We start from the raw sequence: 16,745 nt of genomic DNA on the forward strand, positions 1-16,745 counted from the left end.
GAGATTAAAATTAAAAAGTTGAATAAAATATTGTTAGAATATATTTGTTAATATTATTATTGTTTTAGGATTTGAAAAAGTTGAATTGTTTATTTTATTTTATGTAAAAATTTAAAAAAATTATAATGATGAGATGAGATGAGATGTTTTTTAAAAACAAAAATCATAGCTTGGCCGGCCGGTGACAGATTCGTTTTTTATATTATATAAATAAAGAAGGCCTACGTGAACAAAACAACGGGGTTTCTTTGTATTTCCGCTATTATCGCTGTCTCTCTCTCTCTCTCACACTCTCTCTCAAGTCTATCTCTGGTCCGAGCCTCTCTTGGTCTTGCTCAGATAAGCTTTCCCTGGTGAGAGTTTCAAGCCGAGTACACTTCCATTCATATACATCATTTTCTTGTTTTGTTTTAAAGATTTATCCGGAAAGCTCTGCATTGTTTGATAAATTCCCAGGTTCATGAAAATTTTCTCAAAGTTATACTTCTCCTAAAAGCAGGCTAATGATTTTGTTTGGTATCTTTTTTTGCTAATTAATTGAGTTAAATCTGAACACTTTTGAAGCCCTTATTTGTTAGTCTTTTTATAAGAACCAACTCTTTGTTGTATGTGGTACTCTGGGTCAATTTCAGATGTTGTGTGGGAATACGATGGCTTCTCAGGGAACAGGAATGAAAAAACTGTTTCTGTTTCAGAAATTTTGACCCTTCACCCTTCCTGTTGATTTTTCTCTTTGGCATCTGCTTATTACATGGTTTTAGTTCCTGTTTGTGGACATGGACTTGGTGATCTCGGTGGTTGGTGATATGAAGGTCTCGCACTTTGTTTGGTTACCGAGAAATTAGAAGAGTTGAAAAGATAATAGATCTTTGGGTGTTATTTTTTGTTGTTGCTTTTGTCTTGAAAATATGAAAAAAAGGGAATTCCATTGGCCTCGTTTTGTTACACAAATGAGATAAGATAAGAGTTGAAAGTTGAATAAAATATTGTTAGAATATAATTTTTGTTTTGAGATTTGAAAAGTCGAATTGTTTATTATATTTTGTATGAGAGTTTGAAAAAGTTATAATAATTAGATGAGATGAGATTGGTTGGTTTGGGTAACCAAACCAGGCCAAGTCAACTTAACGAAAAGAGTATTGCTACACATAAGCCAGTATGTTAGCACACTACTTATAATGAGACCTACAATAACTTTAAAAAAAACCAAAAGGCCAATAATTTTTTAGCATAGTTGATGTGGAAAGCTTTCACATCAGCAGTGTGCTGGCTGTGTAAAAAATAAGGCTTATAAATAGATTTTCTCTAATGAGAATAATACTCACACCCCAGGCAAATTTGCTTGCATTAAAACTTTCAACGATGAAAATCTGAGATTCAAAACTACAAACTCCTACCCCCATCAAATCTTTTTTTCAATGATGAAATGGTCATGTTGCATACTTTTTCTTTTTCTATTATTATATGTGCCATACCAGTTAATTTTGATTATATATATTTATTGTTTTTGCTGATCACTTACTCCCTTCGTTAGTGCTGCGGAGGTCTGATAAAATGGTGGAGGAGAAGTCTGCAATAGCAAAAGATGTTACTGAAGTAAGCCATGTTCATCTCTATCTTAATACCCATACAGTTATCATATTAAAGATACTGGCTCACTCTGCGAATCTTTTCATTTTGGACATGCACAGTTGATTGGTAACACGCCGCTGGTATTTCTCAACCATGTTGTAGATGGTTGTGCAGCACGAATTGCCGCTAAGCTAGAGATGATGGAACCCTGCTCAAGTGTCAAGGACAGGTGATTAACTATATTCTTTTGATATTTTAGTGGAATTACCAATTACTTAAAAGCTGTCTAATTTTCTTGGTTATGCTCGCTGTTCTTTGGCTGCATTTGCTTGCACGAAATTAGATTTGATTAGAATCTTAATTTCGTGTGTTCAATATCTTACTTTCTCGCCAATTGCTTTTTTGGAGTGGCATTTCTATGAATTTACTGGCAAACTCCCGATCATCGTTTAATCAAGGAACTTGACATTGATAGCTTTAGTTAGGGTCTCCTGGAGAACTCTCATGTACCAATCCATGGAGCTGAATGCAGTCTTAAAATTATTTGTACTGATTGGCTTTTTTACATTAATATAATATGTCAATTCTATAATGTACTGAATCTATATTAGTCTTTTTCCGGCTTACTAGAGTGTAGTAGGTATTTCTTTTGTATACACCATGTGTACTTGGGCTGTGCTGTAATAAAATCTATTATTAATTATAAAAAAATAATAATAATATGCCAATTCTGTTGCATTGCAGAATCGGATATAGCATGATTGCTGATGCAGAGGAGAAGGGTCTCATTACTCCGGGTGTGGTTAGTAATCAAATTTCCTCATGCAGGGATGCTTAAATCCATTGTCGGATACCTTCACTTGAAATCACTCTTTTTTTTTTCTTTTTTTATTGGCACCGGGTGTACGGGAACAATGTCCCGACTAATCCCAAGGGTGCACAGGCGCTAGACAAGGGGTTGCCTGCGAGTGCACATCGGGAAATTCAAGGGGAAAGTTGTGATACCCCATATGATATGGATAAGGGTAGGTGGTGTATGGGATCCCACATTGCTTGGGAAGGAGAAGTTATTGCTCTTTATAATGTTCCAATGGGGCTCCAATTGTATCATTGACTAGTCCTTTTGGAGTATAGGCCATGTGGTTTGGGCCTTCCATTGGGGCGTTACAAATGGTATCAGAGCCTATCCCAACCAGAAATGTGGGACTTGAGCCGTGCCACCTACAATGGACAGGCCCGACGAGGACGTCGGGAATTTAAGGGGGGTAGATTGTGATACCCCATATGATATGGATAAGGGTAGGTGGTGTATGGGATCCCACATTGCTTGGGAAGGAGAAGTTATTGCTCTTTATAATGTTCCAATGGGGCTCCAATTGTATCATTGACTAGTCCTTTTGGAGTATAGGCCATGTGGTTTGGGCCTTCTATTGGGGCGTTACAAAAGTCCTCTGATCCGATGGCCTCTAGAGATTGTTTGCACCCAATGGGATTCGAACCTTGAAATCACTCTGGACCTTCACTTTTACTAATTGGACTCCAAGCTCATGATTTAAGGCCTATAAATGTCATGCATGTTTGCGCTCTCCTGTTAATGCCACTGCTATGTTTGTTTCAATGCCACAAATTCTGTTTGAGTATGATGTGATGCTCATGATTGTTTGCACCCAGTGGGATTCGAACCTTGAAATGACTCTGGGCCTTCACTTTTACTAATTGCACTCCAAGCTCATGATTTAAGGCCTACAAACGTCATGCGTGTTTGCGATTTCCTGTTAATGCCACTGTTATGTTTGTTTCAATGCCACAAATTGTGTTTGATTATGATGTGATGCTTTGCAGATCAGACTCCCATCACACTGTGAACACATATCGGTACCAACTTGTGAAGGTTATATAAATCATTATTGATTTTTCGCAAATAGCTAAAAAATCTTTATAAGTAATGTAAAGATTTTATTAGAAAGTGCTAAGGGGCCCAGCCCAAATACATAGAAAGTATACAAAAGGATGCACCCATCTAGCTAGAAGAAGAAAATGAGCTGAATTCCTTAAACTCTAAAACATTGGAGACTTGGCAGCTGGTGTGAGAACTCAACCAAGCATAGAGAAGAAATAGCTAAATTAGAGAAGGAAGGCCATAATTGGACTGGCTCTTATAAGCATTTTCTTATGCCTAGGTGTAAATCTTCAGGTCCCAAGTTCACCCATATTTTGATTTTCCATCATGGGAATCTTTGACTTTAAAGTTCTACTCAAATGTCAACTCTCTCTGTCTCATATACAGACAGATCCTCATGGTAGGATGGAAGAATATAGTTATTCAAGAAGAACATAATTGAATGGTTGTAAGTTAATTGTTGCTCAATACTCCATTGGTGTTTTTGTAACTGTGGGCAATGAGGTGAATGAGAGAACTTTTGAAGTGACAAAATCTCCTTGTTATTCATGCTCTAGAGTGTCTTGATTGAGCCTACCAGTGGCAACACTGGCATAGGGTTGGCATTCATGGCAGCTGCCAAGGGTTACAAACTCATAATTACCATGCCTGCTTCAATGTCTCTTGAAAGAAGAATCATTCTTAAAGCTTTTGGAGCTGAGCTGGTTCTAACAGATCCAGCCAGGGGCATGAAAGGCGCTGTTCAGAAGGCTGAAGAGATACTCGCAAAGACTCCCAATGCTTATATTCTTCAGCAATTTGAAAACCCTGCAAACCCAAAGGTATCATTTGCATCAATGTTTTCTGCATGCTTGACTAGCTGGAGAGATTTACAATCACATTCTTTTGTATTTAGATCCATTATGAGACCACTGGACCAGAGATCTGGAAAGGCTCTAGTGGGAAGGTTGATGCATTTGTGTCTGGGATAGGAACTGGAGGTACAATAACAGGTGCAGGGAAGTATCTCCAAGAGCAAAACCCCAATGTTAAGGTTAGCTTGCTTAGAGAAGAGATGATATGAGCATATTGATGCTTTCTGTCTTAATAATGTTCTTACACCTCTGTTTTGTGTTTAGCTTTATGGGGTTGAACCAGTTGAAAGTGCCATATTGTCAGGAGGGAAACCTGGTGAGCAATGTTGTTTTGCATGCTTTATTCACATGTTCTTCCTTGTATAAATTATTCCTTAGCTGCTTTTGCACTTGCTTTTTTTTTTAAAACTTTATTGGCTTAGCATCATGGACGAAAGGTTTATGATTTAAAATTTCTTCTTGACAAGTTTACTTGCATTTTTAATATTTTATAGAAAGTGGTGTCAATTTCACCTACATTTCTTCTTTCCTAAACAACTTTACATTCTCATGCTTTTACTTGTATCATTGCTGACAGGAAGGAATATCCATTTGTTTTAGCCTCTGCATCTTAATTTTTTACTATTTTAAGTGTCTGGCTCCTGCTCAAAATTTTTTCCGAGAGGCATTTCCATGTACGGAATTTTAAGCCTTTGGTTAAGTAAATCAATCTGTATTTAGGACTAAGCTAATGCGGATAAACCATGGACCTTGGGCTGCCTGTGTGGATACCATGCCCAAAAACTCCATTGGCCCTGGTAATACATATAAACGTGTAGTAGTTGAACTGCTCTGTGAAAATGGGTCCTATCATAGTTAACCCATCCGGTGCGTGAATGTCAGAACAACACTGATTTAATCATGGGTTAGCTATTTGCTATCTTTTTTACTGATACCGAACCAGTCAAGCTTTTTTTTTTTTTCCTTTCGTCACTAGGAGTTTCAGTTTTTGGTTCAACTTGTCTGGACATGCACGCCATGTATTTTACCTATTGTGGAACACAAAATAGATCCCTCAACAACGTAGTTGTTGGATAATTTTCTTTCTGTTATTGTGTTGGGTCCCTCAACACAAAATAATTCCTTCTGTTGTTGAGGCATTAAAAAGAAAAAGAAATTTATCAAGAGAAACAAACTGAATTTTTATTTTGGAACGTGCTTATGTAGTTCAACAACCGTTTAATTGGTTACATAGTAAACTGGCATCAAATTTCTTTGCCTCTTAACATGTTTATGTAGTTCATCAACCAATTTAGCTGGTGTAGTGATATATTGGCATCAATATTATTTGATCCATGCAAGTCTTTATTAACTAGATAATTGTATTTTGGGTAATAAACTTGCTAAAGGGTTTGAATGCTGTGTAAGGTACCTATATTCACCTCAATTCCCTGCCTTTCTCTCATACGATTCCGTTGACAATGAAACAGATTTTTTAGTGTTTTTCCATGTGATGCCTAAAACCGTCTAGAATAATTCTGTCTACTCGTCATGGCCACTGCCATTTCTCTATGTTATTGTGTTTGATAGCATTTGCTAAATCTTTGTATACTGTACCATTATTTTTTGCATATCTGTCCTATTCGAAGCAAACGATATCTTATAGTCTTTTGCCTAACATGATTAACTGCATGTTTGTCAATCTCAAGGCCCACATAAGATCCAAGGAATTGGTGCTGGCTTCATCCCTGGAGTTTTGGATGTCAATCTACTCGATGAAGTTATTCAAGTAAGCCTCAAAACTCCTAATTGGGATATCTTATAATTAGCATATGGAGTTATCTGTTAAGTATTAAGTTAATTGCAAAATCCTGCCTCTGAAGAAAATGTGAAAGATGGCATACAATGAAGAAACACTGACCTAAAAAAGGGGTAAAAAAGAGGAAAAAACGAAAGTGGACCTGTAAACCAAGAGAACTTGTAGTTTCCAACATCATAATGCTCTTGACCAATTTCTGAGGAAATACATTTGTCCGGACAAACTTCGGATTTGCTTATTAGATTGATAACGATTCTAAACGCTCTGTATAAGCTATCCAATTCAGATCTTTTACGTTTTCCATCAAGTTACTTCGTTACATTCAAAGCATGAAAGTGTTTCTTGAACTTTTTCTCAAGGCTAGTATCTTGAAATCTTACCGTGTGGGAACCACATGATTCACTCTTTTGCTTGCATGTGTGGGGGTTCCAAACTATTGCGAGCAAGTTTTAGATAATCTAAAACATGTCTGTAGATACATATTGGAAAGATCACACACACTTTCATTGATGTACAAATGTATATATACACTACATACAATTGATACTTATACCCTCACACACTTGTACTAATTACAAACATGTCCTCTAACACTCCCCCTCAAGCTGGGGCATATATATCATATAAAACATAGATTGAAACAAATAAGTTTTAACCGACTCCAACACAAAGACTAAGTAAACACATCTGCGAGTTGATCTGCAGACTTCACAAAATGTGTAGCAATGTCACCACTTAGTATCTTTTCTCGAATGAAGTGACAATTAATCTCTATATGTTTAGTCCTCTCATGGAACACAAGATTAGAGGCAATATGCACTGCAGCTTGATTATCACAAAATAATTGAAGAGGGGTAGGAGCTGGAAAGCCAATCTCTTGAAGTAAGTGTTGCAACCATGCCAGCTCACTAGTAGTGTGAGCCATTGCCTTATATTCAGCTTCTGCACTAGAGTAATCCAAGGCCAGGTACTCGCTTAAGATAACGAAGCATATGAATTACAGCATCCCAATGTGAGACCCTAGGCACTTGTAAAACTTGACTCAGTACACTCACTGCATAAGAGATGTTTGGTCTAGTGATAGTGAGATAATTCAATTTCCCAACAAGTCTTTGATACCTACCTGGATCACCAAACAACTCACCTTTCTCTTTTAAGAATTTATGATTTGGATCCATAGGAGTGTCAATAGGTCGTGCACCTAGCATGCCGGTTTCTTCTAGAAGATCAAGTACATATTTCCTCTGAGATAGGTTGATACCTTCTTTAGATCTACTAACTTTAATTCCAAGGAAATATCTCAGCTTGCCCAAGTCTATTGTTTGAAACTGATCATGTAAACACTGTTTCAACCTAGCAATTCTAGCAGAGTCACTCCCAGTAATTACAATGTCATCCACATATACAACCAACAAAATGTGACTTGCATCACTATGTAGGTGAATTACCGAATGATCTGTTTGGCATCTATGGAGACCAAATGCCAATACAACATCAGAAAACTTCCCAAACTATGCTCGAGGAGATTGTTTCAAATCATATAATGCTTTTTTTAACTTGCATACAATACCTCGATACTCCCCTTAAGCAACAAACCCAGGTGGTTGCTTCATATAAACTTCTTCATGCAAGTCGCCATGCAGAAATGCATTCTTAACATCTAACTGAAATAAGGGTCAGTCTAAATTAGTAGCAAGAGAGATCAACACTCGAACAGAAGAGATTTTGGCAACTGGGGAGAAAGTCTCCTCGTAATCAATGCCTTATGTTTGAGTGTAACCCTTAGCAACCAAATAGGCTTTTAGACGTTCCATAGAACCATCAGGATGAAATTTGATTGTATATACCCATTTACAGCCAACAGGTTGCTTACCAAGTGGTAGTGGAACAAGATCCCATGTCTCATATGGTGAAGGGCATTCATTTCATCTTTCATAGTTGTCCTTTATCCCGGATCAAATAAAGCATCCTGAATTGTCTTAGGAACAGAAAGTTTTGAAAGTTGAGAGATAAAACATGAGAATGAAGGAGATAAAACATGATATGAGACAAATTGACTAATCGGATGTTGAGTAACACAAGATCGAGTACCTTTGCGGAGAGCAATAGGTGGAGAGTCTGAAATACTAGGTAACTCAGGATCTGAAGATGGAGACACGGTTGGTGAAGGCATGGAAGCTGGTAGCCGTGAGCGACGCGAGTAAACCTGTAAACGAATTGGGGGAGGGGGTGGAGGTGGAGATGGAGGTGGAGGTGGAGGTGGAGGTGGAGGACTGGCAACATGAGGTGAAAGTGTAAGAGTAGGTAATGGTAGAGGATCACACTCAACACTCGAAATTATGTCAGAGAAATAAGGTATGGACTCAAAAAATGTAACATCAACACTCGTGAAGTAGCGTCTAAGAACAGAACTATAACAACGATATCCTTTTTGAGTTCGAGAATAACCAACAAAAAAAACACTTGGTAGAACGTGGATCAAGCTTATCAAAGCCTGGGCCAAGGTTATGAACATAGCAAACACACCCAAAAATTTTTGGAGGAAGGGTAAATGGTGGAGATGAAGGAAACAAGATGGAGAAATGAGATGAACCATTGAGAACTGATGAATGCATACGGTTAATAAGGTGACAAGCACTAAGAACACCATTACTCCAAAAACGTTTAGGAACATGCATGTGCAGTAAAAGTATTTGGGTTACATCTAACAAATGACGATTTTTATGTTCAGCTACCCCATTTTGTTCGGGTGTATAAGAATATGAAGTTTGATGAACGATTCATTTGCTACTTAAGTAAGTAGCAAAGGCACTAGATAGATATTCTCTAGCATTATCAGAACGCAAAATCTGAACTTTTTTGTTAAATTGAGTTTTAATTTATTTCCAAAACACTTTGAATATGGAAAGGAGTTCAGATCTTGCCTTCATCAGAAACACCCATGTCACACGAGAGTAGTCATCAATAAATGTGACAAAATACTGAAATGTGTTTGATTCAATGTTGATTGGTCTCCATGTATCAGAGTGAACCAATTCAAAACGACTCGAGGCTCGTTTATCAACTCGAGGTATAAACGACACACGATGATGTTTACTAATTTGACATGCTTCACAAGGAAAGGGAGACACATTTCCTAGATTCCTAACCTGACGCTTTAAAAGGGAAAGAGAGGGATGACCAAGACGACAATGCCATTCATAAGCAGATGATGTGGATGTAAGGGCTCGAGTGGGTGACTGTTTAACATCAAGATAATACAGGCCACCAGCTTCATGCCTCATACCAATTATGTTTCTCGTCTTGAGATCCTGAAAGACACATGAAGAAGGATAAAAGGTTACTGAACATTGAAGACTTTGAGTAATTTTACTGATGGACAACAAACTAAAGGGACAACTAGGAGCATATAGAACAGATGACAAGGATATAGAGTCAGTGAGCTTAGTGGATCTTATGCCTGTAACTTTAGCAAGAGAACCATTAGCGAGAGTAACACTTTTTGGAGATGTCACAGTATCTAACTTAGATAAGACAGATGACAGACCGGTCAGATGCTCATTAGCTCCTGAATCAATGATCCACGGATCTTGAATGGATGAGGTCAGAGATGCGGATGCTATACCTGAGTGGGTAAGAGTAGTTGTGGCGGATGAAGCTCGTGTGTGACCCAAAAATCGCTCATACTCATCCTTCTATATACTGATCATACCTGAGTTGGAGCTAGTTAACTTTGATGTAGTATCTTGGCAAATGGCCTGATTGGCAGACCTAGATGGTCTACTATGTAGATCCCAACAATAGTCCACCGAATGGTTAGTGCAACCACAATGGATGCACTTATGAGGCACTCGACCTCGAGTGCGATTACCTTTGGCATCACATCCCCCACATGCACCTCTACCACCTCGGCCTCCATGCCCACTAGGAGCAACATAAGAGGTAACTGCATCATATAACTGAGACTCAAATTTAAGTGTCATATTTGAGAAACTCCACACAATATCACAACTGAACTTGGAGATTGAAACTCCACACAATATCTGAGAAAAATCACAATTCAACTTAAAAAATCCAAGAAACGCAATCTAGAAATGTAGATACTTAGCCCAAGTACCGGAAAAACAACTCAAATACCACAATTTCGGTCCTGTATCGGCCTGCATTGGTCTGAACCGGATTGTTTCGGTTCTGAACTGGGATGTTTCGGGTCTGAACCGGGTTATTTCGGGATGTAGCGGCTGTATTTCAGGTCTGAACCAATACTGGTTTAAAACTGAGCTGAAACAAGAATAAGCTATCCTAAACGAGGATACAAATACCGTATAGGTGTTACCAAACAGGTGTTATTCCGGATAGGAATATACTCTTATTCCAGGTTTTGGCTATTCAAACTCAAGGATTGGATAGCTTATCCGTGCAACCAAACACCCTGGGCTTCAAGCTTTTGCCGGCGACGGAGGCCCTTTCCGGCGGCGACGACTATGTCGGTACCCACAGACAAGGCCGACGAGTCCACCCCTAGTTCCCAGTACCGAAGAAGACGCCGAAGAGTGGCACCGCATTGATTCTGGCGGCGACGATGATGCCGGTAACCACAGACAAGGCCGGCGAGTCCACCCCTGGTTCCTAGTACCGGAGAAGACACCAGAGAGTGGCACCGTATTGATTCCAGCGGCAATGACGATGCCAATAACCACAGACAAGGCCAGCGAGTCCACCCCTGGTTCCCAATACCGGAGAGTGGCCGGAAACCACTTCAAACACTTTCGATCCCGACGACAAAGGGAACCACAATATTGATTCCGATGGCGACGACGATGCCGGTAACCACAAATAAGGCCGGCGAGTCCACCCCTGGTGCTCAGTACTGGAGAAGACACCGGAGAGTGGCCGGAAACCACTTCAAATGGAACCACCGTATCGATTTGGGCGTGAACCACTGTACACGATCAATCCAACGTACACTACGCTCTGATACCATGTAGATACATATTGGAAAGATCACACACACTTTCATTGATGTACAAATGTATATATACACTACATACAATTTACACTTATACCCTCACACACTTGTACTAATTACAAACATGTCCTCTAACAATGTCAATTACAAGGGACTTTCTACCTCAAAGTTTTTCTTGATCTCATTGTTTTTAATCACTGTGACGGTTATATGACTTTGCTTATGATGATGTATTATATATCTTTTCCTTTTTATTTAGAAGTTCCTGAAAGTAAATAGATTTTTTTTTTTTTTTTCCTTTCCTTTTTCTTTTTAAGCTGTTATTGCCTTTCTCCGTTTGCCCCTCAGACCTCATGCTAATCTTGCAGATATCAAGTGAAGAAGCTATTGAAACTGCTAAGCTTCTTGCATTGAAAGAAGGTTTGCTGGTATGTTCACATCTGTAAAAAATATGTTTCATCAATGCCTTCTCCATTTTCTTTTTCTGCAAAATCTTTCACTACTCTGCCCATCTTAAAGCATGTGATTGTTGTTGTTGTATTTATTATTATTATATTTGTTCTGGGATGCCTTTTATTCTTTTGATCTTCTATGACATCTGTGCAAACATTTATTGTAGGTAGGGATATCATCTGGTGCTGCTGCTGCTGCTGCAATTAAGATAGCAAAGAGGCCAGAAAATGCTGGGAAACTCATTGTTGTAAGTTTGATCTTGTTATTGCTAGCGAGAGATTTCATTTTGTGTTGAACTATAAATCCTGCTTAGAACCAATTTCAATATGTTTGTGTGTATGGCTGCACAAGAATGAATGTTTTGCTATAACATGGTAATTAATTCCTGTTGTCAACTCTCTGACTGTTGGCCTGTATGGGATACATATGGTTAGTTTTTTTTATCATTTAGACAACTTCATACACATTATCGATTGATAGGATATGACACATGTTTTTGAAAAGTTCAGTAATCAGAATATTTCACTAGGTTTGCTTTTTGTTGTATATTTTTTACTCAATCATAGTCTAAAGTCGTTCTTGAAATGCACGACTACAGTATAAAAAGTCCTTACTAGTCTTTTTATGAACAGGTGATCTTCCCAAGCTTTGGAGAGCGTTATCTGTCATCTGTTCTGTTTGAATCTGTGAAGCGGGAGGCAGAGAGCATGGTTTTTGAGGTCTGAATAGCCTAGTTTCAAAAGGAGTCTCAACTTTCAGGCCGGTGGCATCTGAAGTATGAGGCAGAGAACATGGTTTTCAAGTTGCAATTTTTAACTTTGGTTTGGATGGTTCTGCTTCTTCCTGTTTACATGAATAAATGCTGTGAAGGTCACTGGCGCTAGACGTGGAATTTAAATACTCATGGAATTTAAAGCAGATGTGTTCTGGTAATTAATTTCCTGTTAGAACCACTAAGTTTTTCTGTTTGTTCGACCATCGTTTTGTTTGCGTTTAGACCTTAACAAAATCAGTATTCTATGCCAAAATGTTGTAATCTGAAGGAGACTTCATGGTACTGGTTTTGCCAAAAATTCGATTGTGGCTCTTCTTCCTTTTCCTTCAATGAATGTTTTGAAGCTTAGTGTAATAGCCTCGTCAAAGTGAAGGCTTCAATTATCCACGGTTTTTAGCCCCTTTTGGATAATTTCTATTCTGGGAGGGGTATAGTGCAGTCCAGTTATCCAGACACGATTTTACTGAGATTTTCTGGAGCAATTGCACAAATTATGAAGTATAGACCCTTAGATGTTCTTGGTCACCCCTTTTAGACCCTTTCTCCATATACGTTTTCAGTGGCATCTCGCCCAACTTCAACTTCCCTCTAACATATGTTTCTTCTCTTATACATTTCACTCTATTTTTCAGTACTACCTTTCTAAATTCTCGCCCACCCACAAGACCATTCTTTATTAGAAGGAAACCAACCGAGACGAAATAATAAATTGAGTTTAATAATGTGGGGCAATCTGCATAAAGTGCTACGTGAAAGCTCTACTTGGTCATATGGGAAACCGTGGCCATGAAAACAGACAATCTAAGACTGGATGGGGAAAGCAACCTTGAGACTGTAGATAGAGACTTTAGTTCTGTTTCTGTCCCTGGTTATGATGAGATCAGATAGCAGTTAGAGATGTTGTAGCCATAGGAATATTTAAGGTTATATCAGAATGTAAAATAATCTGTTGCAGAAGACTTGGAACTCAGTGTTGGAGAACTAATGTTTGTTGGTCTATGTAGCGAGCGATATGGTGATGCAGGAGCATGTGATCAGTAACATTAGCAAGTAGTCTTCCATTGGCTTTCTTCCTGTAGACTAATAACAAAATATGAAAGTTTCTGAAGATCTTTGAAATGGAAATAGGCAGGGGCCGCGAGAAGTCTGAATCCGTCTTTCTCGATTATTTAATCATTTGGGATGTCAACAAATGTTAACTTTTTTTAATTGTCAGTTGAGGTGAATTCAAGCTCTCATAATATTTAAAAGAATTTCAATTATACATATTATGACTGTTTTGGTTCTCATGGATCTCCACTTTTGGTGACTGTTTTGGTCCTTTATTGGACAACAACATATATATTTTCTGAGAATATTTCTTTTATCTGGATATCATGCTAAAATTTGATTTTATGCTTAATAATAGGATAGTCTCTCCAATCTTCAACTATTCATCAATAAAATCAACGGTGACACCATATGCAAGTATCTTAAGAGCAGTTGTAATATTTTAAAGCGAATAAAAACCAAGCCTTCCAGGACCATCTAATTTTTGGACAAAATAAGGTTCATGAGCTTTCTACAACAGCTTAGATATGAAGAAATAGAGAATAATTTATTCGAAAGTATTTGTGAGGATAAATTGGAGGATCATCAAAATAATATCAAAAAAAATTTTGGTAGACTTGCAATCGATTGCACTTGATGAATCTACGTGATTTTTTAGAAGAATCACGTGAGCTTGATCATTCTTCTTCCATAACAGGTTGGATTGCTATCTTGAATTTTTTGTCAGAATCTAAATCGATAAGTACTATTTTGTGAAAAAGCAAACAATCAATTGGGGGAAAAGGAAAAAAACAGATTTCACAGAAGAGAAATTTGACTTGAAATGCATTTAATCTTTTCACTTATCTTTTTCATTCTGTTAATATTGATCATATTTTTCTGGAATTTATTCTAATATATAGAATTGATTATTGACGAGCAGGATTGCATATAGTATGATTAAAGATGCAGAGGATAAGGGTCTAATTACAAAAGGGAAGGTTAGTGTCCCATGACTACCGATTTATTTTACTGTTGGTCACAGAAATTCTGCACCTTTCAACTTTGCCTTTCTAGATTGTTATATGCTTCAGCAATTTGTAAATGCTGCCAACCCAAAGGTATTCTCTGCATCAAATATCTTGGAATATGGCATGATTGACACAGTTAACAAATCTTTTCGTTATTCTTCATTTAGATCCATTACGAAACTACGGGGCCCAGAGATATGGAAAAAATTCAGGATGCGAAGTTGACGCCCTGGTTGCAGGGATAGGGACTGGTGGAACGGCAACTGGTGCACGAAACTTGAGACTCAAGGAGAAAAACCCAAAGATCAAGGTTGACTTGTGTGTCTGAGTTTGTGTCTGAAAAAAATAATATTTTTAAATTTCAAAATAATAATTATATTAAAAATTATATTAAAAAAATTAATTTTATAATATTTTTATTTAATTTTTTCTCTTTTATTTCACAAAACGTAATAAAAATATTTTAATTCAAACTCTTTTACTATTATTTATAAATATACTAAAATATTCTAAATATTCAAACGCTCAATCACGCATATAATATCCTTGATCAGTGATGAGATAATACAATTCAAAGTTAAAATTTATTTTAAATAGCGTTATGACTTATAGAATTAGGTTGTCTATGGGGATATTGGGAAATGAGAATAATTTTATAAATAATAATAAAATAGTTTATAAATAATAATAAGATAAGTTGAATTAAGTACTTATTAAGAAAAAGTTAAATAAGAAATATTATAAATTTAAAATATTATTAGAATATAATTTTTATTTTGAGATTTTAAAAAATTAAATTATTTTTTATTTAAATTTTTAAAAAAATTATAATAATTAATTTAAAAATATTTATATTTAAATAATATTTATGGATGATATGAGCTTGAAATGATTTCCGAACATAAACCTGGACTTGTTGCTTCTCTAGCATCCAGAAGGGTGGCACGTGCTTCTCTTTCGTATGGGCAACTGGGTGGGGTCCATACGTGTGGGGTCCATACCTGTGGGAGTTTTTTGTTTGGATTACTTCAATCCAATCCTCGATCAGCCCGGAAGTCTACTGAAAACGAGATTGTGGGGGACTTCTTGTTACCAAGTAGATGGAATGAGCCCAAATTTAGGTTTTGTTTGGATTCAAAATTTAAATCAATTAATTTTATTTTATTATTATAAATTTTTTAAATTTTTATATAAAATATAATAAATAATTTAATTTTTTATTTTTTTAAATAATAATTATATTAAAAATAATATTTTATTCAACTCTAATAATATTCTCGTAATCCAATCCACGTATCTCAAACCAATTAAATGGACTCCATATATCGGTGGTGATCTATCGTGATCTCTCCATCAAGAATGCAAATGGGCTAGATCAAATCAACTGGTTTCAATTTCAAACCCCACTTGGTGATATAGAGTTTAAAATTGAAATCGTTGTCGTTAAGCCATATTCACAAGAGATGTCCCATTTGGATTGGAAGATGATTTTATCTCATCTCATTCAACATTCAAATACTATAAATATAAAATACTTTTCAATTTCAATTTTTTAAATTTTCAACTTTTTTCATTTAATCATTACCTAATCATTACAACTTTTCTAAATTTTTAAACAAAACATAAAAAATAATTCAATTTTTTTCAATTCCAAAATAAAAATTATATTAAAAAATTATATTCTAATAATATTTTAATTTTATAATATTTTTATTGAACTTATTTTCTAATATTTTTATTAAGGAAATGGGAGGACTTAGGTTCCTCGAGTCGTTTGATCATGAGAGGACTTGGGATTCACATTTGAGTTTATAATTATTGGAGAGATTGGAGCTTTCCAATGATGAACCTTGTATTTGATGTTCGAGCATTGGATGCTCTGAATGGTTTTCGTTTCAAAGAATCTATATATATATATATATATATATACATACATATATATATATATATGTGTGTGTGTGTGTGTGTTACTTGGGTTGCTACAATTTTTAAACTCATGGGCATTATTTGTGTTGCTTGAAAAATCTATACGAGTAAGTAAAATGTTTTCGTGTTCAAAATACTCACAGTTTTAAGGTTAATTGCTACTCAGGTTCATAACATTTGCTTTCAAGTTTCATGCCCACTGCTCGAAATGATGTTAGTTTGAATTCCTATCAATAAGTTGCTTGGGATTTGTTTGATCCTACTGTATTGTATCTCTTATTCTCGGTCTCTCACTTGGTGAATATTCTTTATTGACTCTAAATCTTATGTTTATATTTGCACATTCACTACCTCTACATGCAATGTATAAATTGTAATGGCTTAATGAGATTTCTCAAAATTTTACAATGCTCATCGAAACTGTAGATTTTCAAATGT

General features: G+C 36.5%; 1 protein-coding gene across 4 annotated transcripts; it reads left to right on the forward strand.

The window, feature by feature from the left end:
- The first annotated feature begins 221 nt into the window (after nt 1–221).
- On the forward strand, nt 222–12,669 carry LOC108979480 (cysteine synthase). Of its 4 annotated transcripts, none has more exons than XM_035695737.1 (12): nt 222–353; nt 1,535–1,596; nt 1,692–1,801; nt 2,317–2,374; nt 3,415–3,447; nt 4,030–4,293; nt 4,368–4,505; nt 4,591–4,642; nt 6,015–6,094; nt 11,462–11,521; nt 11,713–11,793; nt 12,179–12,669. In XM_035695737.1, exons 2-12 carry the CDS (start codon nt 1,555–1,557, stop codon nt 12,269–12,271), a joined length of 1,011 nt encoding a protein of 336 aa, XP_035551630.1. In that variant the 5' UTR covers nt 222–353; nt 1,535–1,554; the 3' UTR covers nt 12,272–12,669. The 4 variants fall into 4 exon arrangements, with proteins under 4 accessions (XP_035551630.1, XP_035551632.1, XP_035551633.1 ...); XM_035695738.1 differs by lacking the exon at nt 222–353 and adding an exon at nt 436–456; XM_035695739.1 differs by lacking the exon at nt 3,415–3,447.
- The last annotated feature ends 4,076 nt before the right edge of the window (nt 12,670–16,745 follow it).

The sequence above is a fragment of the Juglans regia genome, chromosome 11, assembly GCF_001411555.2.
Source record: "Juglans regia cultivar Chandler chromosome 11, Walnut 2.0, whole genome shotgun sequence".
NCBI classification, from domain to species: Eukaryota; Viridiplantae; Streptophyta; class Magnoliopsida; order Fagales; family Juglandaceae; genus Juglans; species Juglans regia.